Source organism: Hippopotamus amphibius, chromosome 17 (assembly GCF_030028045.1).
Source record: "Hippopotamus amphibius kiboko isolate mHipAmp2 chromosome 17, mHipAmp2.hap2, whole genome shotgun sequence".
NCBI lineage: Eukaryota > Metazoa > Chordata > Mammalia > Artiodactyla > Hippopotamidae > Hippopotamus > Hippopotamus amphibius.
The window spans coordinates 25,233,751-25,261,507 of NC_080202.1; the positions used below are offsets into that span (position 1 = coordinate 25,233,751).

The 27,757-nt window shown below is 35.9% G+C and overlaps 1 protein-coding gene across 1 annotated transcript; it reads left to right on the forward strand.

The window, feature by feature from the left end:
* The first annotated feature begins 93 nt into the window (after nucleotides 1-93).
* Nucleotides 94-27,757, forward strand: SKA2 (spindle and kinetochore associated complex subunit 2). The gene is made up of 4 exons (XM_057714472.1): nucleotides 94-230; nucleotides 18,376-18,462; nucleotides 19,295-19,357; nucleotides 27,632-27,757. The coding sequence occupies exons 1-3, from the start codon at nucleotides 94-96 to the stop codon at nucleotides 19,329-19,331; spliced, it is 261 nt and encodes an 86-aa protein (XP_057570455.1). The 3' UTR covers nucleotides 19,332-19,357; nucleotides 27,632-27,757.

The window sequence follows — 27,757 nt, forward strand, 5'->3', positions numbered from 1 at the left end:
TCAACTATTCAACATGGAGGCGGAGGTCGATAAGCTGGAACTGATGGTGAGTGTAAAGTGAAGGAGATATACTGGGTAGTTTATTTTTCCCCAATGGCCTCCAAGGTGGAACGCCTTTTGGAGTCGCCGGAAACCCTGGGCGGAGGAGGCTGGACTAGACTCGAGCTCCCTCCTCCTGCACCAAAGGGAGTCGCCGCCGCCTGGGCTCTTAACCGCCGCGGGGGGAAGGGGTTACATCCGGGAAGCTCGTGAGGGAAATGGCGGGAGATGCTGAGGGTGCGGGGCCTTTGGAATTCCTTGTTCCTTGCCTTCACCTTTCCGCCGCTCAAAGAGCTGTGGCCGGTGCAGACAGCGTTCTGTGGATTTCCACCAAAGAGACCTGACTGGAACGGTCCCTAAACGCCCCAGGAAGGGGAGGGTCCTTCACACTCTGAGAAAGGGGGATGGAGGGTAGGGTGGGGTGGGGAATAAACCGAGAGGGACGGAGAGGCATCTCTTTAGGGCTGAAGCGTTCACATTCAGCCCAGGGCAGGCTGAAAGTCTGAGAAAGGATGCTAGACTTGTGTGCACAGCTTCCTAGCGGCCAAGGAAGACCCCAGACCAATTTGGCCCTTCGGTGGGGGAAGAGGTGTGAGCCTTGGGAATCGACCACGAGCTCCTTTCCTGGAGCGCGGGCGGGATTGGGACGTGGGAGGCACAGCTGCTCTGGAGTTGCCTAGTTTCATTGTGAAAGTAGGGGGCGGGGGCGAATAATTGGGAAGGACGCCCGCTGCTGCTGGGCCTGCTCGAGGGCGCCAAACTGGAAGGCCGTCCTAGTTTTTTATTTGGATCCTCCCTCACTTGTCCTCTTTATTCTCTCCCTCCCATCCTTAGACTACCGGCTTGATTGCCCGCGCTTTTTTCTTAGTTCCCTTGTTCTATCTTCAGTCCTTTCCCCCCACTGAATTACGACTGTATTGGGCTGGCTTCCGTTAAAATGTGGAATTTGGAGGGCGCACCCATCATTGAGCTCCTGTCCTTTTGTTGTTGTTGTTAAAGAAAAATAACAAGATTAAGTAAAAAAGCCAAAATCTCCATAGCAATCCGTTCCTCTTCTCCTTGCCATTCCCTAGTGTTACTCCTTAAGTATCATTTGTGCCTGTGCTGCTCTCTCCTAGCAGAACCTTGGGTTTCTTTAATATTTGCAACGTATGGTGATCTTGGAAGAAACTGAGTTCCATTCTCACCCCCATTCCCACCCCCAGAAAATGCGAGACCTTGATATATCTTACTGTTTTCTTCTGCTGTATTAATGAATTGTAGTGCCTCTCATATACAAAGTTGACTTTAATTTGCTTTCAGTTGCTTCTAACGTTTTGAATTTTGATTTTCTTGGTGGGGGGTGTGTGTGGGAAGTGGAAAGGCGAGAAATGGCAGCAAAGGAGAATTTTCTGCAGCTTTCCAAACCTGTAATAATGAACTTTTAGTTCAAAGTTTTGTTATTCTTATCATTAACTGTCTTTCAAAAAATAAAAACAACAACAACAAAAAACCAGCGTTAAGTATTGTAGTTTGAGTCTGTCAACAGGCATAGATATTAACATTGTCTTGCCCATCTTCTCCATTATAAATTCTTCCCTCCAGATGGATATTTCTGCCTAATTGTAAGATGCTAAATGATACTAATTCTGCTTTTAACAGTTTCTTTTCCCCCTCACGTTGGCTTTTAATTTTGAGGTACCAACGAATCCTTTTCTGGACTTTGCATTAGAGTGAATAGTCTCACAGCACATGTTTCAGATTGAACACATTTTACTTTAAGGAGAAAACAATTATGTGTACATCTTGGGGAAAAAAGTAGGTTTTAGAAAATTATGAGGTAACGACTCAAACTTTTAGGTATTTGAATGATGGGGTAGTTTTTAAAAATTCTTTTTATGAGAGGAAGAGAAGAAATCACATCTTCTTAAATTCCTTTTAACAAACTTAGTCATAACTTTTTTTTTCTGTTCAAATTATAAATTTGTTTCCATGATCATTAGGGTTTAAAAATGCATTTGAACGATTACAGTTTTATTATTACTGCTTTGTATTGATTGGGTAGTATAAGACTGTACATCTCATCTTTAGATTTGCCAAGTGCTGTTAGAAAAAAATGTTATATCTGTGAACCGGTTTATTTTCTGAGATTCCAAAGGTAAATGTTTTCCTGTACAATCCTCTGATTTTTGGTTTTATATTACTTGAATAAAGGATTTGTTGGGGAACCAATGTTGAATATTAATAAGTGAAATAGAATGCATATTACCTTACTTTGAAAAGTTTTTTAGACAAATATCCTGATCCTCTTAATTTTAAAAATTTCATTTTTTCTTGTTTTAAACCCTGATTTAGAAAATTAAACAATTTTATTTTCTCATTAGTTCTCTGTTTTATACAGATTAGTATATATATGTCAATCCCAATCTCCCAATTCATCCCCCCCCCTTTTCCCTCCTTGATGTCCAAATGTTTGTTCTCTATGTCTGTGTCTCTGTTTCTGCCTTGCAAACAGGTTCATCTGTACCATTTTTCTAGATTTCACATATATGCGTTAATATACGGTGTTTTAGACATTTATTTTTAAAAACCTGATCCTTTGCTAGCAGAGTTGAAATATTCTAATATCTAAGTTATGTGGCCTAGGATTTGAGGTCAAGACACTCATGTTCCAGCTGTCTTGAATTTGAGTTCATTTTTTAGTAGGTTCAATCTAACCAAGTAGCTGAACTGGATCATTTAAAGGAAGGTTGGTGAAAATAATGGAAAGTGTTTTTACATCAATCAACATTATTAATGGAGGAATAAGCTCATTGTAGGGTAATCTTTGTTCTATAACTTTTTTCCTTTCACTTATTGATTGAGTAGTATTTGTCTAATGTCCTTCTTTTGTGATACAGCTAGAGATTGTGCACAAAAGGTGGTGCAATGTGATACTATGATACTATTTCTATTTCTGGGTTGACATCTGACTTCAAAATGGTTTCTTACCCATTAAAAGGTTAGGATGTTAATAGGCCTGAATCCAGGGAAACCTGATTCTTAAATCTCAGAGCCTTTTTCCTCCTCCCATTAGTATATTCTCTTTGATTTTTCTGCTCTTATAATTAAGATGTTTTAGGGGTTAACTGAAATTTTAAAATCCCCTTTCATAGTATTCAGTTAAGTAGGGCTAATAGTATCCTGTTTACAACTCATTGATTCCCCGGAAGTCTGTGAACTCTTGAGATAGGATGGTAAGTGCTTTTTGTATTGTGGTTTAGATTCCAGGGAGATACATTGGGTTGATAGAAATTGGGAAATTTATTATTTTACTTTTCATTTGTTTTCTTTGGTAATCTTACTCGAAAGACTTGTTTTATATGGCAGTTAATCAATTGCTATGGAGGAGCTAACCAACACATCTCAGTAGAACAGAAATATTTTCACAACTTTGTCTTAGTAGTAATTATAACCTATTTTGCTATTACCAGTCCTGAGGTATTAAGAATACCCATGTCCATAACTTATACAACTTATGACATGTTTACAAATTTCCTTTCTACATCTGTGCATGTTTCAGTTTGCATGTTAATCATAGGTTAGTCGTCAAAAAACAATACCGCTTTGATATTTAAATCCTAGTCTTTTTTTTTTTTTAAACATTGATATAAATGTTCTTAGGTTTTGGGTGTCTTCTGTCCAAAGTGGCAACCCTTCTTTGTATTCTTTTCACACTGAAGCTTCAACTGATGCAAGATGCTTTTGTGTTTCTTTCCTACCTATTACTGCTAACGAATGCTCTGACTTTATTGCACTACTGTACTTTACAGCTAGCAGTGCAATAGTATTGTCAAAGCATCTGAAAGCAGAATGTACAGCAGAATTTTGATTCTTGCCTTACATCTTTCTTCAGTGTCTCTGAGTAATTTACCACAACCTTTGTTGCTGAAAACTACATAATTTTATTATCAAAAGTGTATGTTTTAGAAAGTAATAATTTGAAAAAAAAAGTTTTCAACTAGTTAAAAATTCACCACTGTAATGCATTATGAAACACATTGAGAGAATACATTTTATAGCTAAGCTTGTTATGGCTTGTCTAAACAAGTAGTACTTTGTCATTTGCTTCTTTCTGTTACAGGTTTCTTTAGGTTCTGGCAAATCTCGGGTTTTATTTAACTGAGTTTGAAGATGAATTAGTAAGTGATGATTGCAATCTCTGCTGTATATTCCCTGTGGTAACCTGCTTCAGATCTTAATTGGTGTTAATTTTGTGTATTGTATAGTAAATGCTTGAATTTAAAACTTTACAACGCATGTTTTAAGGTTATTTTTGTAATTATGAGATATGTGAATTCATCACTTGTTTTTATAATCAATTTGCAGAGAGTAAATCTCAAAAATTTTAGATGAACAATTTGGTGAGTTTGGACAAATATGTGCAATCATGTAACCACCGCCACCACAGTCGTGATACAGAACATTTCCCTCACCATAAAAAGTTCCCTTATGACCGTTTGCAGTAAACCTCCTCCCAAACTCCCTGGCAACCACTGATCTCTAGTTTTGCCTTTCCTAGAAGTTCAGAAAAATGAAATCACATACACAAAGATTCTAGTCTTTTGTGTCTGGCTTCTTGCACTTAGCATAATGCTTTTAAGATTCTCCCATGTTGTATGTATTAACAGTTGGGCCATTTTTATTGATGAGTAGTATTCCATTGTCTAGAATATCACAAATTGTTTATCTGTTCACCAGATTATGGACTTCGTTATTTCCAGATTTTGCCTATTATGAATAAAGTTGTTCTAAACATTATAGTACAAGTTTTTATGTGGATATAATGTTTTCGTTTCTCTTGGGTAGCATGATAAAAGTATGATTGATGTTATAAGAAACTGCTAAAATCTTTTTCAAAGCTCTGTATTAGGATTCCAGTTTCTCCAAATCCTCACCAACACTTGGTATTATTGTCAGTCTTCTTCATTTTAGCCATTCTAGTTGGTGTATAGTGGTATCTTACAGTTTCAGTTTGCATTTCCTTAATGGTTAATGACGTTGAACATCTTTTCATGCGCTTATTTGAAGTTGGTATATCTTCTTTAGTGAATATCTGTTAAAATCTTTTGCCTATTTTGAAGTCGAGTTGTCTGTGTTTTTATTATTACAGGAGTCTGTTAATAGAGAAAATTAGATAAAATGGATAAAACTATTTGCCTTCTCCTTTAAAATTTTTTGGAGTCCAATTTATACATTTTATTCTTTTATGGCTTATGCTTTCTGTGTTCTATCTAAGAAATCTTTGCTTAACTCAGAGTCACAAATGTTTTCTTCTAGAAGATTTATAGTTTTAGTTTTTTTAAAAAATAAATGTATTTATTGGTTGTGTTGGGTCTTCGTTGGTGCACATGGGCTTTCTCTGATAGTGGCGAGCTGGGGTTACTCTTCTTTGTGTTGCACGGGCTTCTCATTGCTGTGGCTTCTCTTGTTGCGGAGCACGGGCTCTAGGCACATGGGCTTCAGTAGTTGTGGCACATGGGCTCAGTAGTTACAGCTCGCAGGCTCTAGAGCGCAGGCTCAGTAGTTACGGCACACAGGCTTAGTTGCTCCGCGGCATGTGGGATCTTCCTGGAGCAGGGATCGAACCTGTGTCCCCTGCATTGGCAGGCAGATTCTTAACCACTGCGCCACCTAGGAAGCCCTATAGTTTTAGTTTTTACATTTAGATCTCGGTCCATTTGAGTTTATTTTTGTCAGGAAGGCTTCAAGTCATCTAGTATAAAGCCTCATCCATTGCTCCTGTTTTCTAAAACTTTTAAAATATTTTGAGTTTCCAAATAAGTTTTTTGGTTAATCTCTACAAAAAAAAGCCTACTACTGGGCTTCCTAGGTGGCGCAGTGGTTAAGAATCCGCCTGCCAATGCAGAGGACATGGGTTCGATCCCTGCTCCAGGAAGATCCCACATGCCACGGAGCAACTAAGCCCGTGTGCCAAAAAAAAAAAAAAAAAAAAAAAGCCTACTGGGATTTTGGTTGGGATTATGTTGAATCTAAAGAACAATTTGGGGAGAATCACTGTCTTAACAATATTGAGTGTTCTGTTATATGAACATTCTCTCTCCATTAATTAGGTCTTTTAAAATTTCTCTCAATGGTGTTTTGCAGTTTTCAGTTTATAAGTCTTTTTTTTTTATAACTTGCTTAGTATGATGTCTTATTTATTTATTTGTTGGCTGTGTTGGGTCTTTGTTGCTGCACGCGGGCTTTCTCTGTGGCGAGCTAGGGTTACTCTTCATTGCAGTGCATGGACTTCTCATTGCGATGGTTTCTCTTGTTGAGGAGCATGGGCTCTAGGCATGAGGACTCTAGAGCACAGGCTCAGTAGTTGTGGCGCATGGGCTTAGTTGCTCCGCAGCATGTGGGATCTTCCCGGACCAGGGCTCAAACCCATATCCTCTGCATTGGCAGGTAGATTCTTAAACACTGCACCACCAGGGAAATCCCTGTTCTCATTTTATAAATTAGGAAATAATCTCAGTTTTCACTAAGTTTTTTATGTGGTGATTAGTGACTATAAAATAAATCTAGCTTTTCCATACAATTTATTTTTGTTAGGAAATGTGAGTTGTAGTAGCTCTTATTAATTCCTCCTCTCCTAACTTCTCCAATTTTAGATGACAGTATTTCATACTTTCTTTTGGTAAGTGTTAGTAGGGCAGGCTGGTACTAAAGGCTAAAGATATTAAGGAACTTATCTGGGAGATATGGATAAGCATATTGAGACAGATGCCATGATGGGAAAAGTAAATATCAGTTGTTGTGGGGAGCACATTGGAAAGAGGCAGCTAACCTGGGGAAGGTTTCTTGTTAGAGGTGAGATATAATCTGAGACTGGAAGGATGAGTAGGTATTAGCCAGTGACGGAAACCGGGAAGTGTTCCAGGCAAAGGAAGCAGTGCATGTGAAAGTCCAGAGGTGTTGCACAACTAGGGGGAACTGCAGGTGGTTCAGTACACTGTTGAGATGGGGAGCAGGAGGGTTGAGATGAAGAACCAGTGAAATCAATTCTAGCTATTAAGTTAAAAACCTCCACCACACTTTTTCTTTATTACATTCCTGAACATTTTAAATTATTGTAAATATTCATGTTCTGTAGTAATCCTGAACCTATGCTCCTTAATTAAAAAAAAAAAAATCTTCCATATAAACATCCAGTTAAGGTTTTGGGTAAAATGTAGGGAAATTTAATGACTTCTGATCAAATCATTGTACATTGCTTTCTATGTTCTGTACTCTTCATTGCCCTATTTATTTGTAAGGGATAGGATACCATAAATAACAGAGAAGTCTTTAAAAAAAATAATGTAAAGAAATATTTATCTGAATATTTCCTGTAACAATGCCATGTCTGTCATTTATATGTACCACGTTAACGTACTCTGGTTTTTTCAAAGAATATATTAATATTTTAGTAAAGTGAATGATTCACCCCAGTTCTTCACTCCGCTCTGTATCCATACCTTTTTTTTTTAAAATTGAGATCTAATTGACATATAAGAATATATTAATTTCAGTTGTGCAACATGATTCAATATATATATCACCACAATAAGTCTAGTTACATCCATCAACAATTTTTTACAACTTTTTTCTTGAGATGAGAACTTTTTAAGATCTATTCTAATCAATTAAAAATATACAATATTATTAACTATATAGTAATAATATTAACTATAATATGCTGTACATTATATCCCATGACTTATTTATTTTATGACTGGAAGTTTGTGCCTGTGTCTACAACTTCGTCATGACTTCATGATGGGCAGGGTACCTCTTCTGGATGTGCTTTGCCCAGTGGGATTTGGGTAGAATTGACAGTGTGCCAGTTCTTAACTTGGGCCTTAAGAAGCTTTGGGTATTTCTGCTTACTCTTGTGCTTCTGCTGTCTCCATGAGAAAAATATCTGCTGGTTCAAGGAAGATGAAAGACCCGTGGAGTGAGATCTTACCAGGCAACCCACAGAACTGCAGTGAGAAAGAGAGTCAACCAACTCAGCCCAGCCTAGAGCCCTTGAACCCATTCAAATTGCAGGTTTATGAGAATAAATTATTGTTGTTTTTAAGCCACCGAATTTCACTTAATGAGTGACCAAGGATAGAACATATAAAGAGATGGTCCTGTGCAAATTCTCTTTCTGATCCTAAGTTTGATAACATTTAGGGATCCCTCAAATTAGGATGGTCAGGATTATAAGGTGCCTGGGAGTTCCTTGGCGGTCCAGTGGTTAGGCCTCTGTGCTCTTATTACCGAGGGCCTGGGTTCAATCTCTTGTCAGGGAACTAAGATTCCACAAGCCGTGAAGCCAAAAAAGAAAAAAAGAGATGCCCAGTTAAATTTGAATTTCAAATAGGCAGTGGGAAATTGTTTAGTATAATTATGTCCAAATATTATATGGGACATACTCAGACCATATTTTTTTTCATTGTTTATCTGAGATTCACATTTAACTGTGTCCTGTATTTTATGTATCAAATGCCCTGTCAGAATGCATTTTCTTGCAATCTTGAGAAGGAAAAATGGAGTTGGTGGAATCAGGCTTCCTGACTTCAAACTATACTACAAGGCCATAGTGATCAAGACAGTATGGTACTGGCACAAAAATAGAAAGGATGATCAATGGAATAGAATAGAGAACTCAGAAGTAAGCCCAAACACATATGGGCACCTTATCTTTGACAAAGGAGGCACGAGTATACAATGGAAAAAAGACAGCCTCTTCAATAAGTGGTGCTGGGAAAATTGGACAGCAACATGTAAAAGAATGAAATTAGAACACTTCCTAACACCATACACAAAAATCAACTCCAAATGGATTAAAGACCTACATGTAAGGCCAGACACTATAAAACTCCTAGAGGAAAACATAGGCAGAACACTCTTTGACATCCATCAAAGCAACATCCTTTTTGACCCACCTCCTAGAATCATGGAAATAAAATCAAGAATAAACAAATGGGACCTCATGAAACTTAAAAGCTTTTGCACAGCAAAAGAAACCATAAACAAGACTAAAAGGCAACCCTCAGAATGGGAAAAAATAATTGCCTATGAAACAACGGACAAAGGATTAACCTCCAAAATATACAAGCAGCTCATGCAGCTTCATACCAAAAAAGCAAATAACCCAATCCACAAATGGGCAGAAGACCTAAATAGACATTTCTCCAAAGAAGACATACAGATGGCCAACAAACACATGAAAAGATGCTCAACATCACTCATCATCAGAGAAATGCAAGTCAAAGCCACAAGGTATCACCTCACACCAATCAGAATGGCCATCATCACAAAGTCTGGAAACCACAAATGTTGGAGAGGGTGTGGAGAAAAGGGAACTCTCCTGCACTGTTGGTGGGACTGTAAGTTGGTACAGCCACTATGGAAAACAATTTGGAGGTTCCTTAAAAAACTACAAATAGAACTACCATATGATCCAGTCATCCCACTCCTGGGCATATACCCAAAGAAAACCATAATCCCAAAAGAAACTTGTACCATAATGTTTATTGCAGCACTCTTTACAATAGCCAGGACATGGAAGCAACCTAAATGCCCATCAACAAATGACTGGATACAGAAGATGTGGCATATATATACAGTGGAATATTACTCAGCTATAAAAAGGGATGAGATGGAGCTATATGTAATGAGGTGGATAGAACTACAATCTGTCATACATAGTGAAGTAAGTCAGAAAGAGAAGGACAAATATTGTATGCTAACTCACATATACGGAATCTAAAAATGGTACTGATGAACTCAGTGACAAGAACAAGGACGCAGATACAGAGAATGGACTGGAGAACTCGAGGTATGGGAAGGGGCGGGGGGTGAAGGGGAAACTGAGAAGAAGCGAGAGAGTAGCACAGACATATATATACTACCAACTGTAAAATAGTCAGTGGGAAGTTGTTGTATAACAAAGGGAGTCCAACTCGAGGATGGAAGATGCCTTAGAGGACTGGGGCAGGGAGGGTGGGGGGGACTCGACGGGGGGGCGTCAAGGAAGGGAGGGAATACGGGGATATGTGTATAAAAACAGTTGATTGAACCTGGTGTACCCCCAAAAAAATAAAAAAATAAAAAAATAAAAAAAAATTTATTTTATTTTATTTATATTTATTTTTGGCTGCATTGGGTCTTTGTTGCTGTGCACTGGCTTTCTCTAGCTGTGGAGAGTGGGGGCTACTCTTTGTTGTGGTGTGTGCACTTCTCATTGCAGTCGCTTCTCTTGTTGTGGAGCCCAGGCTCTAGGTGTGCGGGCCTCAGTAGTTGTGGTGTGTGGGCTCAGTAGTTGTGGCTCACAGGCTCTAGAGTGCAGGCTCAGTAGTTGTGGCGCGTGGGCTTAGTTGCTCTGCGGCACATGGGATCTTCCCGGCCCAGGGCTTGAACCTGTGTCCCCTGCATTGGCAGGCGGATTCTTAACCACTGCACCACCAGGGAAGACCAGAATGCATTTTCATACAGTTATAAACAGAGTACATTAGATTGTCATGCTATATCTATTTATTGGTCAAATAATTACCAGCTATGACTTCTTTTAGCTATTGTGTTATGAAGAATTGTGCTAAGCGAAGTTAAATATGTGAACCATCAGGAGAGACACGCATAAATCACAAAAAAATCTATATGAAGAAAAAGCAGAAGGTGTTGTGTCTTTGAACGAAGATAATCTCTTTCTTCTAGTCTCTTAGCCTAGCACATAGATAATTCAGGCAAATAAATATATTTGTATTGGGTGAATGGGAGGGGGTAGAAGATAACTTTAAAAAAGATTTCTCTCTTATTATGTAAAAGCATATTTATTATGAAGACCTTTAGAAATCCAGATTAACAAAAGTACATCCTACTACTCAGAACTAAAGTTTTGAGGAAAACAACGGATTTCTTTAGTGACTTTATCTCTTAGTTTAGATTCAGGATAAAAACACTATTGGCTTTACTAGTTTAAAAATCTTTCCTAGATACTTCCTGTTCAGACATTTATTCTTCATTTTATTCCCTGAGGCTTAACTTCCAGTTTTTTTCATGAACTCAGATAAGCTTTAAAAGGGAAGGGACAATTTACAAAACAGAAGTAGAGTCATGAATGTAGAAAATAAACTTGTGGTTATCAGGGGATAAGTGGGGGGGGAGGGATAAATTGGGAGATTGGGATTGACATATACACACTACTATATATAAAATAGATAACTAATAAGAACCTGCTGTATATATAGCACAGGGAACTCTACTCAATACTCTGTAAAGGCCTATATGAGAAAGAATCTAAAAAAAAAAAGATAGATATATGTATATGTATAAGTGATGCACTTTGCTGTACACCTGAAACTAACACAACATTGTAAATCAACTATACTCCAATAAAAATTTTAAAAAAGGCGGGGGGCGGGACAGTCTCTGTTTTTTATGTACTCAGGCAATATGCTTAGCATTTGAATCTCAAAAGCAATCATTTTTTTTTTTTTGAATGACAAAAAAAGCAGGTTATCTCTTGGTACTTATACTTTCCAGTTTTCCCCCCTCCATCTTTAGGAGTTCAGAGGTTCAGTTTATTTGTGTCTACTTTGTTACCTTGTCATTGACACTGAGACAGAAGCTACACTTCTTTTACAGCAACAGTTTTTAATTTTTTTTTTTAGGCTGTGGATCCTTAAAGGAGCTCCATTTCACCAGAATAATGTACACAGATACATAAAATTACCAAATATCAAGTGGAGATTTGTAGAACCTTGCCCTGACAAGACCATGGATATCTGCTATTCAAAGGTTGAAGTGATTTGAAATTAAATGATGAAATATCATTAATCTTGTATCCTTTTTAGTATCTGTGTAAGCAAGAATTGCTGCCAAAGATGTATTCCCTCAAGACTATACTAAGTTTTTGTTTTAAGTATGTGTTATTCTAATTATGTTCTGCAATTTAGGAATGTAGCTGTTTTGTCATATTTGATGACATTCTAGCTTTATACTCTGAAGACAGTTTATCATGAATATCTTATATACACATACATATTATATAATATAAGCTATTATACAATATTATTCTCTCTATATATATTACACAGTATAATATTTGAGAGCATGCTATTTACCAGGCGCTACTAGAGAGGTTAGTGATTTTTAAAAATAGCGGTGAAATTCAATGTGACTGAGGTATAAAATGTGAAACTTCAGTGGAGAGAATTAAAACAATTTTTTTTTAAAATTTAAGTTTTATTGGAGTATGGTTGATTTACAATGTGTTTCTGCTGTACAGCAAAGTGAATCATTTATACATATGGAGAGAATCTTAACATCATCTTGTGAAGAATCACTAAGAGCTGGAATAATTCTACAGGAATTGGGAAACCCTAATAATCTTTAAGTGAAGAATGACAGTATAGAATGTACTTACACTTAAAAAATTGCTTTAAATAGTTATTATTCATGTAATACATATTCATTGTAATTTAATTGGAAGACAGATATGCAAAAAGAGAAAAAGACCCTACAGTTCCATGACTATTAAGACTATGTTGTATATTCTAGATTCTTTTGTATGTATATCTTTAACTATTTTTTCTAAACCAGGTTCATTCTATATATTATGAAAATCTATCCCTGTAGTCCATTATACGTCCATAGCACAGTTAACATAAATAACCTAAGATCCTGAAACCTTAAAAGAAGTTAAATAGACTACTTTGATAAAATCCGGTTCATGTGTACTACTCATAATTGTTACATAAAAGCCTGTAGATTAGGAACTGATGAACCTGAAACTTCACACTTTCTTCTGCTTTGGTTTGTTATTTGCCTGAAATAACATGTCTGTAACTGGGTACTTGTGCATATTGCTGCTTATCTGTTTCAGACAAGCACAGACGTGTTTGTTCTATCTGGAAGAGAGTGGATGATAGTCAGATCTCTAGCAGAAATATACAAAAAACCAATTGTGATTGTGTAGACATTAGAGGTGGCTCTCAACTTGTTAAGAGCTTGAAATATTTCTTAAAACCGGCTTTAGAAGGTAGTTGGATTCCTAGGCTGTTCTTTCAAATGAAAGAATGTTCTTTAATCTATTCCCTTTTGTCACTAAGCATTAGGCTGTATATTAAAAACAAGGGATATAGAAGTGAAAAGACAAGACTCTTGCCAGCAAGAAACTTGAAATCAAATGGTGACATTACCATGCAAACAAATGATTGTAATATAAGACATGACATAGTAAGCCTCAGGCATGAAAAAAATAAGAGTAGATAAAGGTGTTTCTAAATCTGTGTTGGAGAGAGGGGAATGTAAGCAAAGGGGTGCTTTAAGTAGATTCTTTGGTTGATAACATAGATCTAACCTAGATCTAGGAGTATTAAGATACCTAATTCTCCCTTAAAACAATGTTTCTGTGGAAAATGTCTTTCTAAGCCTAGGTACTGAGTCCAGAACATACCTCTACCAACTCCTCTCACCATTGGCAAGCCTGACTTATTTTCCCCTTCATTTGCTTGTGTTTTGATGCTGTTGAGACAGGCTCTGTCTCAAGAGGGTGTGCTTGGAGCTGGTCCTTTTGAAAGGGAACATTATTGTGTCAGTGAGAGTCTATGGGTTTTTGTAAAGAAGAAATGTTTTTAAACTGTACTGCAATTATATTCTTTTCTCTTTGCTGCCAAATAGTTGAGTGGTATGTAATACAGTGTGCCTTTTATCTAAAGCCTTAAGCTGGTCATAATAAAAACTAGTATGACAGAATGGGTTTTTTTTTTGGCGAAATATGTGGCTTGCTCTCTAAAACTCTAAATTATTTCCTAAAGTATTCCTTTTCCCATTTGTGCAGTATCTTTCTTACAATCCCAGTCTGCTTCCAAGGATGTCCAGTTGGCAGAATGTAATTTCGTTGTCTTTTGAGCTTTAACATCGATTTCCATGGACTTTTCCCAGCTAAACTGCATATTTTATTTACCTCTCTTAGGACTGATAAAAAAACTTTTCCAATTTATTTTTATTACTGATTTTAGAGAAAAACTGTGAATATAAATTATGAATGTCTTGGGCTTTAATTTAAAAAATTCACTAGTGTTATTTTAAATATTCTAAAATGCCTAAAAATAAGACAGGTAGCTAAAACTAATTAATTAACAACTTCACTGTTTACAAGGCTTCCAAGAAGCTAATTTATAATGGAGGAGGGTTGTGAATGAAGTTTTTAGCAATATCATTTTGTCCCATTAACCAGATACTAATGAGTTTTGGAGACTGTCATAATTGGTCAGTAAATTTCCTACCATGTAAAATTTTCCTGTTTATCACCAGATCCTAGAACCCTATCGATATTGTCTCTGCTGTGTAAATAGCTCTGAGTAGTGCAATATTGCTTATAGGGTTTTGGTGTTTGGGAAGAACAATGGGCAGGTTGCAGAAATGATGTAGCTGAAACTGAAGCAAAAGTCATCTTTGTTTAGGAAGAAAACAAATAGTAGAAGCTAGTTTTCAATACAGAGATTAAAATCTGAAACTCAAATGTCAAATTTTTATATATTAGAAGAAAGAAACACTTTCCTTAATTTTAATATTTTGATAAATTAAACTTTGGTTTATTTGTAGTATAATGAAATAACACAAGTTTAGTGTTGAAAGGGACTAGATTTCCAACTCTCTCATTTAATAGGAGAGACTCAGAGAGTTGGAAGACACTGGAGGCCACACAGCTGGTTAGTGAGACCAGCTGGTTAGTGAGACCAGGGCTAGAACTTCTGCCACGTATCTCAATCCTCTTATTTTCTTTTTTTTTGTACCATATTACCAGGTTATATTCAGAAGAATTTTTTTAATGGACTAACTGCAGAGATACTAGATTTAAAACTTTAAAAATATTTAAATAATATTAGGTAAATTCTTTGCATTTTTCCCTCATCTGTGTGATTCTTATTGGATTTAATGTCGTATAACTTTGGTCTAACTGCATAAAAAACTGAGTAATGAAAATATAACTGAGGGAAGTCAGACTGTTTCTTCATTTATAAAATGAAGGGTTTATATCAGAGAATCATCATTGTTTTTCTGTTTCTCAACATTGCATTGGCATCCTTTTCCCTTTTTTGTCCCCTGCTTAATCCATAGCCCACTGACTGCACTAATAAGTAAATACTTCCCCTAGGTATTATCACAAAATGTTCTGTTCAATTTTTCAAGGAGGATAACATTCTCCTCTCAAACTGTTTTTCATCTTTTAAAAAAGTTTTAAAATTGTGGTTAAATACACATAAAATTTATCATTTTAAGCATTTAACCATTTAAAATGTATAGAACTCAGCAGTACATTCTCATTGTTGTGCAACCATCACCACCATCCATCTCCAGAACTTCATCTTTCCAAACTGAAACTGCATACGTTAAATAATAATTCCCTATTCCCTGCACCCCCTGTCTTTTAAAATCTGCTTAAAATTCTGTTTGTTCTCTGAAATATTTTCCAAATAGAAGTGTGGGCATATTACTTAAAGGGGGAATAGAAATTTTTAAAAAACCTTTTAAAAGCAGTAGTATATTGGGAAGTTGTTGTATAACAAAGGGAATCCAACTCGAGGATGGAAGATGCCTTGGAGGACTGGGAAGGGGAGGGTGGGGGGGACTCGAGGGAGGGTTGGGGGGGGAGTTGAGGGAGGGAGGGAATATGGGGATATGTGTATAAAAACAGATGATTGAACTTGGTGTACCCCCCAAAAAATATTAAAAAAAAAAAAAGCAGTAGTATACATATAAATGGAGCTGTGGTAAGAAAGTGGGAAGTCCTGAATTTTAGCATTTGCCATTTTCCCTGATATATATATTTCTGCTCTAGCTGATTTCAAGCTACCAGCCTGATGTCATTGAAAATGGAGTTGGAAAGACATGCAATAGTAGTACGCAATATATTTCTACTGTATAGATATGATACACCTCAAGAGCATAGATAAAATATAGTAAAATAACTAGGAAGTTATGGTTTTTGTATGTATATTTGTTTTTAATAATTTATTTAGTTGTAAATTTAATAATTTAATTTTTAGTGATGCCAGTTACCTTGCAAAATTCCCCAAAATTTAGCTGGCTCCATCATGCCATTGATTGGAAGCAAATTCTTTGGTATCTTTTTTTTTTTTTTTTTGAAAAAATACTTATTTATTTATTTATTTGGCTGTGCCAGGTCTTTGTTGCAGCACACGGGATCATGCAGCACATGGCATGCATGTGGAATCTAATTCCCTGACTAGGGATTGAACCTGGGCTTCCTGTATTGGGAGTGCAAAGTCTTAACCACTGGACCACCAGAGAAGTCCCTGGTATCTTATTAAGATATAAATTACTTAAAAGAAGGAACCACTTATTTTTGGTACTTTTTGGTGATTTTAGCACATTGTGGACCTGAGATATTACGTGAAGCCATAGCTAAAACCACTGTCTTGAAGAGAAGACATTATTAAATGGACTATGGGAGTGTACGAGTTAAATTTAAGCAGAACTAAAATATGAAGTTAAAAAACATATAGACTTAAGAATATCTTTTATAAACAAGTTAAGGGCTCCTAGAGTAGAGATTCTATTTTATGGTAACCCTGGAGTAACAAATCCCATAATCCTGAGAATTTTGTGGTAACTTAGTAAGTTTTAAAAACTTTTATTTAAAATTAGACTTTAGAATGTTATACAAGGTCTTGAATTATACATAAAGCTACAGAATTGTGGTCTATTTCAATAATTAAAACAAATCAGGTCTTTAGTGTTTAGAGCCTTTCCTTAATTTGATCCACATGTCATATAGGTTAGTGTATTTTTATATAAAGAAAAACATAATTCTTGAGCATATTTTAATGTGGGAAATTATGCCAATAGGAATTTTATATATATACACATATATAGTAAATATTAGTATGCTTAAAGAAGTCTAATTATTGATAGATTTAATCATGGCAGCTAATAGAATAAGCATATAAGACAAATGAAATGCCTCCATTTTTGGAAAACATTTTAAATACTTTTTAAACAAAGAACTTCTACATTTCTTTTTCTGGCTCATAGCAACTCCATGCTGTTAAAGATGCATATCAGATACTGATTCTTGGAAAATTTTTAAAAACAAACACTGACTCTCTTTTCTCCTATTTCTATTCCAAAAGTTTTTGGTTATAAAGATAGAATTTTATTAATGGCAAAGTTTTCCAATCAAATTTAGGCCAATGATGAGAGAAATTATTAGTGATGGAAGCTTTAGTTTATCTCTTTCTGAAATTCTGTTCAATGACAGCTTCTGACTTTAGAAGCATTTTAACTTCTGAGAACTGTTTTTTTTTCCTCACTCTACATTCCAAAGTAGAACCTTAGGTTTACTTTTTGTGAAATAGAATATCTGTATAACCACTTCTCATTAGATCTGAGAGCTACCTTTAACAGTTTTTGTTGGTTTATACTCTTTCCATTAAGGCTTCAAATTTTCAAGAAGCAATCTTTAGTGCAGAGCTTAAGTTGACGGAAAGGTCTGAACAGTCTTCCCAAAGCAGTCTCAGCTGTGGGCTAGAAATGGGAGACCTTTCCTAAGGAAATCATGTTTTGCCTTTCACAGTAAACTCAAAGGACCATGGATGTTTCTCTTATAAATTCAAGGTAGTACATGCTTTAAGATCTTGTAAAAGAGGTAGAATTCCCCCAAATTAAGAATAATTTATAGATTATATCACATTCAGAGATAAACCAGTTTTAACACTGATATATATCCCTCCAAACTTTTCTATATGTACACACACATATTTTACAGCCTATGGCAGTTTTCTGCTTTTTTTTCTCTCTTAGAAGTTTACTGCAGATCAAGGTCCCACGCTAGGACCCAGGTTAAATAAATTAAGGTTATTCAGACTGCTACTTCTGTATTATATGTAGCTTTTCTTCTATAATTTGTGACTCTATGAGCCTTCTAGTTTTGGTCTGTGAGGCACATATTTGTAGTTCTTTGGTTAATGGGGTTGCAGATTATGTTAACAGCCAGAATATCCCTGAAAATAAATCATTCCGTGTTTTTAACTTGAAACCACGTATCCTACCAGAGGTAGAAAAACTGCCTAATTGATGAGAGTGTTAGTAACTTTAGGGAATTCTTGAAGCCATTGTTAATTCTTAACAGAGCAAGAGTATTCTAGATGACAGAGGTTTTATATACTTTTCTATTTCCATATTTTCAAAATTAGTGTATATAATATTATTAAAATATTAAAAAATATAAAGAGAAAAGAAAGAACAATTATAGTATCATGTTTAGTAATACATCTTTTGATTCATGAAATAATTATTTGTGCTGATCTTTAGTTCCAGAAAGCTGACTCTGATCTGGATTACATTCAGTACAGGCTGGAATATGAAATCAAGACTAATTATCCTGATTCAGCAGGCAAGGTAATTGGCAAAAGAAATGTCTTTTCAACAGAATATTTTATTAAAAGATTTTCTGATCGTATTTCTAATAGTAGTAGATTATAACAATTACATTAAGTATTAAATTTATAGAATCTTTTTGTGTTGGAAGCTTGGTCACAGAATATTGGAGAGATTATACCCGTAGTCAAGGAAGTTTGTGGCTCCTCTTTTTTTTAACCCATAAACAAGAATTATTGAGTCCAGAGGTGTAAACCACCATGGAAGCCACTGAAATTCTGAGGGAATATAGATACCTCTAGGGCAGTGGTTAAATAAGAGGGGAGAAATCCTAGCAGTCATGATATTCTCTGAGAAAGATGATGGTATACTAGTAAATTTGTTATATGAACTGTGATTTTTACATAAAATTATGTAGTTATTCTAAGTTTAGGTTGATTAGGAATATTATCTGTATGCCATAAAATTATAGCTACATGTGCACATGCCTATTGAGATAAAGCTGACAGTTTTTAAGCATTGTCTGTTAACATTAATTTAGCACAAAACATTAATTTACCGCTTAAAAATCATTAATGTTTATCTTATAGCACTTGCTAGCAGACAAGAAATATCATATTTTACTATTTCTCAAAAAATTTATACAATTAAAATTTGGGAGGAATTGAGTGGAAGTGCAAATTAAAATAACATTTTATATAAAATTGGGAAAGCATTGTGAATGTTTAGTTTTTACTGCTTTACATGAAATAATGGAATGCCAGGATTCTATGGGAATATAGTTTTAACTGTTCTACCTCCTTAACTAACTTGATTTTTTCTTTGTCTTTTCCTCTTTTTCCTCTTACTGAAGAACAACCAACCAATTCTGGTCCAGTGGTACCACCTAATTGACTGGCCAAAAGTACTCATCTGAGTCAGTATCTTTTCAGTACCACGTGGAAGACATTTCGTTTGGGGCTTCAACTTTTCTTCCACCTTCCATCTCTCACTTTTGTTACACTTCCAGTTGTTTTTCTCTTCTACAAAATTTGTTTTTTAAACAGCTTTATTGAGCTATAATTCACATATCATAAAATTCACTCTTTTAAAGTATACAATTCAGCGGTTTTTAGTATATTTATTGTAATTTTTAGTAATTTAGTATATTGTACTGCCATCATCACAATAAATATTTGAATATTTTCCTCACCTGAAAAAGAAGCCCATACCCATTAGCTGTTTCTCCCCATTAACAACCGCTTCTACCCTTGGCCAGTTCCCAACAACTACTAATCTACTTTCTATCTCTATAAACTCTACAGATTTGCTGTCTGAACATTTCATGTAAATGGAATCATACAATATGTGGCCTTTTATGTCTGGTTTCTTTCACTTAGCATGTGTTTTTTTTTTTTTTAAATTGAAATCTGTTTGATTTACAATGTTTAAGGTGTATAGCAAAGTGATTCAGTTGTACACACACACACACACACATATTCTTTTTCAGATTCTTTTCCATTATAGGTTACTACAAGATATTGAGTATAGTTCCCTATGCTATACAGCAGGTCCTTGTTGTTTATTTTACACATAGTAGTGTGTATCTGTTAATCCCCAATTCCCAATTTATCCCTCCCCTGCCCCCTTTCCCCTTTGGTAACCATAAGTTTGTTTTCCATGTCTGTGAGTCTGTTTCTGTTTTGTAAATAAGTTCATTTGTATCATTTTTTTAAGATTCCACATATAAGTGATATCATGTTTGTCTTTCTCTTTCTGCCTTCACTTAGTATGATAATCTTTAGATCCATCCATGCTGCTGCGAATGGCATTATTTCATTCTTTTTTATGGATGAGTAGTATATTCCATTGTATATATGTACCACCTCTTTATCCAGTCATCTGTTGATGGATATTTAGGTTGCTTTCATGTCTTGGCTATTGTAAGTAGTCCTGCTGTGAACATTGGGGTGCATGTATCTTTTTGAATTAGAGTTTTCTCTGGATATATGCCCAGGCATGGGATTGCTGGATCATATGGTAACTCTATTTTTAGTTTTTTGAGGAAGTTCCGTACTGTTCTCCATAGTGGCTGCACTAATTTACATTCCCATCAACAGTGTAGGAGGGTTCCCTTTTCTCCACACCCTCTCCAGCATTTATTATTTGTAGACTTTTTTTTTTAATAAATTTATTTATTTATTTTATTGGCTGTGTTGGGTCTTTTTTGCTGTGCACAGGCTTTCTTTTAGTTGCGGTGAGTGGGGGCTACTCTTCGCTGTGGTGTGTGGACTCCTCATTGCCATGGCTTCTCTTGTTTCGGAACATGGGCTCTAGGCCTGTGGGCTTCAATAGTTGCAGCACATGGGCTCAATAGTTGTGGCTCACGGGCTCTAAAGCTCAGGCTCAATAGTTGTGGCGCACGGGCCCAGTTGCTCCGCAGCATGTGGAATCTTCCTGGAGCAGGGATCGAACCTTTGTCCCCTGCATTGGCAGGCGGATTCTTAACCACTGCGCCACCCAGGAAGCCCTAGATTTTTTAATGTTGGCCATTCTGACCAGTGTGAGGTGATATACCTCACTGTAGTTTTGATTTGCATTTCTCTAATAATTAGTGATGTGGAGCATCTTTTCATGTGCCTGTTGGCCATCTGTATGTCTTCTTTGGAGAAATGCCTATTTAGGTCTTCTGCCCATTTTTTGATTGGGTTGTTTGTTTGATATTGAGTTGTATGAGCTGTTAGTATATTTTGGAAATTAAGCCCTCGTTGGTCCCATTGTTTGCAAATATTTTCTCCCATTCGGTAGGTTGTCTTTTCGTTTTGTTTATGGTTTCCTTTTATTTCCAAAAGCTTATAAGTTTGATTAGGTACCATTTGTTTATTTTTACTTTTATTTCTGTTGTCTTGGGAGACTGACCTAAGAAAACATTGGTACAATTTATGTCAGAGAATGTTTTGCCTATGTTCTCTTCTAGGAGTTTTATGGTGTCATGTCTTACATTAAGTCTTTGTCATTTTGAGTTTATTTTGGTTGTATGGTATGAGGGAGTGTTCTAACTTCATTGATTTACATGTGGGTGTCCAGCTTTCCCAACACCACTTGCTGAAGAAACTGTCTTTTCTCCATTAAATACCAGATATTCTCTATCCATTCATCTGTTGATGGACATTTAGGTTGCTTCCTTGTCTTGGCTATTGAAAATAGTGCTGCTGTGAACACTGGAGTGCATGTATCTTTTCAAATTACAGCTTTCATCTTTTCTGGATATCACTAGAATGTTTTAAAGGTTCATCCAGGTTGTACCATGAATCAGTACTTTATTCCTTTTTACAGTTGAATAATATTTAATTATATGGCTCTACCACATTTTCTTATTTATTCAATCAGTTAATAATTCTTGATTGGAATTTCTGGCCACATGGTAACCCTATGTTTAATATTTTGAGTAATGCTAAATTGTTTTCCAAAGCAGTTGTACCATTTTACATTCTTAGTTTTTTGGTTTTGGGGTTGTTTCTTTTTAAGTTGTGGTAAATATACAAAATAAACTTTACCATTTTAACCATTTTTAAGTGTACAGTTCCGTGATATTAAGTACAATTTTACATCATTGTGCTGCTATCACCGCCATCCATCTCGAGAACTTTTTCATCTTTCCAAATTGAAACTGCATCTATTAAACAATAACTCCTCACTTCTCCCTCTCCCCAACCCCTGGCAACCACCATTCTACTTTCTGTCTCTATGAACTTTACTACTCTAGGTACCTCATATAAGTGAACTCATACAACATTTGTCCTTCTGTGACTGGGTTATTTCGCATAGAGTAATGTCCTTAAAGTTCATCCATGGTGTAGCATGTGTCAGAATTGCATTTCTTGTTAAGGCTGAATAATATTCCATTGTATGTAATATACCAAATTTTGTTTATCCATTCATCTGTCAGTGGACACTTGGATTACTTCCGTCTTTTGGATATTGTGAATAATGCTGCTATGTACATTGGTGTATATATATATCTGTTTGATTCTTGCTTTCGATTCTTTTGTATACATGCTCAGAATTTTGAATTTTATCCAATAATTCCCCTTTTCTGTGTCTTACATTTGGGAAGAAAACCATGAACTTAGTCTTTGTAGATTTCGCTGGCATTAGTTCTAATGATTATATATGTATCAACAAACAGGAAAGTAAACATCCAGTAGCACTAACTTCTAATACTTGTACATGGTAAAGTGGCAGTAAACATTCATGGAACCTTACTATGTGCCAAACACTGTGATGTGTGTGTATGTATATTCACACCCACATACATGCATATAATTTTGTTTAGCTGCATTGTCCTTATACTAGTTCACTGTGATTTGGAGACTGTCAGTAATTCTGTATAAAAGTCAACATTTTAAAATAGAATCTACGTAGTTATAACAATGCAATAAACTACAAGCTCCTATTACCATGTTTATCACCTGTATTTGTTCGAGAAGCTAATTTTATTTTACAAGAATTTTCTCTGTAGATTCTTTTAAATTTAGTAACACAATTAATGGCATGCTTCCTTTTGTTTCTTTCAAAAGACTTAGATGAGTTTTTTGCTCACATACTGGCTTTTCTTTTTCCTCATCGCTAGCACTGTCATAACCAGAGCACTTCTTGTATATTTTTGTGAGCTGTCAAAAGTGATCACCCACTTACAACAGATAAAACCCTGAAATGAATTGCAATGTTATAGGCACAAAATAAAAGTGCAGAATAGTTTACAAACACTAATAAAAGAATACAGTGGCTCCCAAGAAGTTAATCACTCAAAACAGACTGTGTGCACAATAGTTTTTTCCTCTGTGGTGTGGTGCTAAGTCCTAAAATCATGTTTCCTGAATTAATCATTACCATCTCAATTTTATTAGATCCAGTTTCTGTCACAAAAACATGTAGTGTGGGTAACTGCCTAACTATCCTTTCTTAACTCTTATCTCTATGGCTGTTTATTCCTTATACCTTATTCACCAATTGTTTCTTTTTTCTTAGTTTGGGAGATCATCAAGGATTAGTTCTTACCACCTTTTTTCCCCCTATAAATTTGTATTTTGGGAATTCATTATTCTTATGATTTATGTGTACAGTTCTCTGATAAATTCACTACTGAGCTCCATTATAGTTACCTAAAGATCATTTACACTTGCATGATCCCCTGCCACCTCACAGTTGATGTCCTCTACCCTCATATCAGTTTTCCTCACAACCTGAAACTTTTATTTTTATCAGAAATAGTTTTGTAAATAATTAGAAAAGTCACATAAGTATATAGTTACAAATGGTAATTCCTTGTTTCACACTTTTGTTTCAGCATCTTCTTGTATTTACCTCTATATTTCTAAGTAGTATGCATGTATTGCTATTTTTCCTCTGATCTGAAATATCTATTGACTTCCTGATACAGCCTATTCTAGCTCAAATCCCAGCTCTGCATTTGATCTTAGGCAAGTCACTTAACCTCTCTGTACTTAGTTTCCTCATCAGTAAAATGGTTTATTACTGCCTACTTTGTAGGTTGAGAGAGAATAAAATTAGCCGTATCTATATCTACCTACATCTGTCTATCTATGTGTGTATCTTCCTGTTATTAAAGATAAAGGTTAAATACTTTACTATCCATATTTATCCTCATCGTCACAATTTCTGGATATTTCTATTCAGTAGTTGTTTATATTATTATGTCTTAGTCGGTTTGGGCTGCTATAACAAAATACCAGACTGGGTACTTTTTAAACAACAGAAAGTTATTTTCACAGTTTTGGAGGCTGGAAATCCTAGATCAAAGTACCACCGTGGTCAGGTTGGGGACTTCTTCTGGGTTGCAGACTGTGGGTTATATCCTCACATGGCAGAAGGGGAAGGTCTCTCTGAAAGGCCTCTTCTATGAGAGCACTAATCACATTTCTGATGATTGTACCCTCATAACAATAATCACCTCTCAAAGGTCCCATGTCCTAATTCCATCACCTTGGGGGTTAGACTTCAACAAATGAATTTTGCAGGGACACATTCAGACCATAGTAATTATGACTCTGCAAATATTGCTTTTATCTATGTCATGTAATATACTATGTTTGCTTTTCCTTTCTTACACAACTTGTTTTTCTGGAGCTAATACTTGTTTTTTTTTTCCCCCCTTCAATTTGCTTAGTTTTTTGATGCATTTATCATTAATTCAGCCTCAGACTTTTCTAACAGAACTGTAAAACTCCTGTCAACATTGTCAGACACATCACATAATCCCTGAATTTCATTTTCTTCCACATCCCTTCTGTGCTGTCTGTCCTCCTGCTCCAATCTGACTTTCTGCTCTACAGGCTTCCTTCATAGCTGGGAATTTCTTTACCATAATTTTGGTAATTCCCTTTGTTTTACTCCCTTTAGTTTGGATCACATATTTTACTCTTTCTTGGTTTGTATCTTTGATTGGGTGAAGCTTATCCTTTAGAAGTTTCCCAAGTAATCGTGCACAAAAGATTAATTTTCTGAGATGGCAGATGTTTGAAAATGTCTTCATTTAACCCTTAATTAATCCTTTAGTTGATGGATGGTTTCATTGAGTATAGAATTTTAGATTAGAGATTATTTTCTCTTAATTTTAAAATCATTGTTTTGTGGTTTTCTAGTTTCCAGTGTTCTTGTTGAGAAATAGATGCCATTCTAATTCCTGATCCTCCATATGTGTCTTCCTTCCTGTTTTATACCTCCCGTTCCTCCCCCCCACTCCTTCAGCTCCTGCGTCACACCTGCCTTGGAACTTTAAGAATATTTTATCTATGCTGTGAAATTTTATAGTTATTTTTTGATTATGGTATAGGTCTTTTGATTAACTGTGCTGTCACTTGCTGGTGCTGTTTAAATATGAAAATACGTGACTCTAAAGTCATAACTTTTCTTACCTATATATTCATAAGAAAAGAAATCCTCTTTTGTGGCCTTTCCATTAGTGAGATATTGGACTTCCTGAATCTGTCCTCTATTTTTTAAATCTTTTCTTTACTATTTTCATTTTTGTCTATTTCCCCTCTCCTTTTTAGAATATTTTTTGGGCTGTATTTTCCAGTTTTCCTACTGGCAATCTCTTAGAATACGTAGACATGTTATGAGACATGAAGGGTTAGGGTACAGGACTCAGTGTCACTGGGGTGTTTACTAAGTAGATACTCCAAAAGGCATCTTAATATACACTGTTTTTTTTTGAGGGGGTTGCTGCATTGGGTCTTCATTGCTGTTCCTGGGCTTTCTCTAGTTGTGGCGAGTGGGGACTACGCTTCGATGTGGTGCATGGGCTTCTCATTGTGGTGGCTTCTCTTGTGGAGCATGGGCTCTAGGTGTGGGCTTCAGTAGTTGCAGCAGGCAGGCTCAGTAGTTGTGGTACGCAGGCCGTAGAGCGTGAGGGCTTCAGTAGTTGTGGTGTGTGGGCTCTAGAGCACAGGCTCAGTAATTGTGGCACGCAGGCTTAGTTGCTCTGCAACACGTGGGATCTTTCGAGATCAGGGATCGAACCCGTGTCCCCTGTATTGGCAGGTGGATTCTTAACCACTGTACCACCAGGGAAGTCCAATATACACTATTTACCAGACTATACATTTGGTGTCATCTATTATTTCTTTGCCCATATTAAACATACTACTAAGTTTTCTTAACTTTTTTTATGGTGTCTCTCTTTTTCTGCTTTTTACTTTTACTACTCATGCCATAGGTCTTGATCACTCTCTGCAGAATTATTTTAACAGTCTTTAAGTTAGATTTTCTGTTCTTATTCATTCCTGTTAGAATCATCATTATTTATCAGTCTCCAAGGAAGAGGGGAGTAGAGGTCCATGAACTGAGCCTCTGCCTATAGCCATGAGGTAGGGTCCATGGAAGGGATATCTGAAGAGCGGGAAGATAACCAAGACAGTCTAGTTTTATTGAAATCAAGAGTTCATTTTAAGAAGATTACAATAGGAAGAAAATAAGGAGAGGCAAAAAGAGGGATATCAAAATTATAGGGGGCAAGTCTGACTTTTAGATTGTTTGAAATTGGCAAAGGATTCTAGTCTATGGGGTGTTAAACTGAGGAAGTATATTATTATAGGACCTAAAAGGTTGGTAGCAAATGGAGTGAGAAAAATGAAACTGGTTTTGAAGCACAACAGAGTCAAGAGAAGAGTTAATTTTCCAGTCAGTATAGGGAAGGTCTATATATATTTGAGGTCTGTATAAAGGGAAATATGAAAAGGTTATTGAAACATAGGAAATTTAAGGTTCTGGAGGATATGGGGAGGAGATGGCTGAGTAAGGATCAGAATGTCCGTAGATGTTTTCATTTTCAGGTGAAAAGGCAAGAGTAGAAACTCCTAGATGGTTTCTGTCTTCTTAGTAAAGTAGTTGGGGTGAGGTCTTGCGCTGAGAAGGAGTGGATGGGAACTGGAGGGAGTGGAGAAAGTTTGGAATAGCTAGTATTGGAGGGTTTGCTAAGGAACCACCAGGGAATGAAAAGAATTACCAAGTGGCAGAAAGCACCCAGTTGAAATGTCTTTTATGGAATAGTGGTTATTTATATTCCAAAATGAATTTGAAAAACTAATGTAATTTATAAATATAGTTGCTTGAGTTGGCATGCATTTTGTATAGTGAGGTCAATGAATTGGTGCTCATACATACTTTAGCCCCATGAAAGTGTATTTAAGAATTTTTATCATAAATAGTTTCAAGTTGTCTTATTCAGCAAATCAAAATAGTTCCTTAAATGACCTTCTGAATAACATTTAGAATTGTATTTTAGAAGTACTATGTAATTAATTATTGTGAGCTATATGTCAAATATTATGTATCTAATGTGACCTTATTTGCTGTTTAATATTCCTGTTTTGTGTGTGAGAGAGAGAGAGAGAGAGAGAGAGAGAGAGTGTGTGTGTGTGTGTGTGTGTGTGTGTGTGTGTGTGTGTGTGTGTGTGTGTGTGTGTGTAGGGGAGAGGTTATTTCTGTACCTAGGCTTTAAATTCCTTGAGAATAGGATCTACATCTTTATACTTCTCTCTTTCTTCCCCTCCTCCCATCCTGTCACATAGTTGCATAATTAAATAGTGTTCTATTAAATGGATGGTAGAATGTGTTGTATATTCTTAAAAGAAGCTTAATTTTTCCTTTCCAGGTTTAATATGTATTAATTTTTTTCCTGATGTAGAAAAATCCAGTTACACTCTTAAAGGAATTGTCAGCAATAAAGTCTCGATATCAAACTTTGCACACACGCTTTAAACGAATTGCTGTCGAGCAGAAAGAGACAAAGAGCCGCATTTATGCTACTTTC

Bases quoted from the DNA above. Each gene is read 5' to 3' on its own strand.
- SKA2 (XM_057714472.1), top strand. From the start codon at position 94: ATGGCCTCCAAGGTGGAACGCCTTTTGGAGTCGCCGGAAACCCTGGGC. The intron at 231-18,375 runs GTTACATCCGGG...GCTGATCTTTAG, and splicing joins AACCGCCGCGGGGGGAAGGG to TTCCAGAAAGCTGACTCTGA. The intron at 18,463-19,294 runs GTAATTGGCAAA...CTCTTACTGAAG, and splicing joins ATCCTGATTCAGCAGGCAAG to AACAACCAACCAATTCTGGT.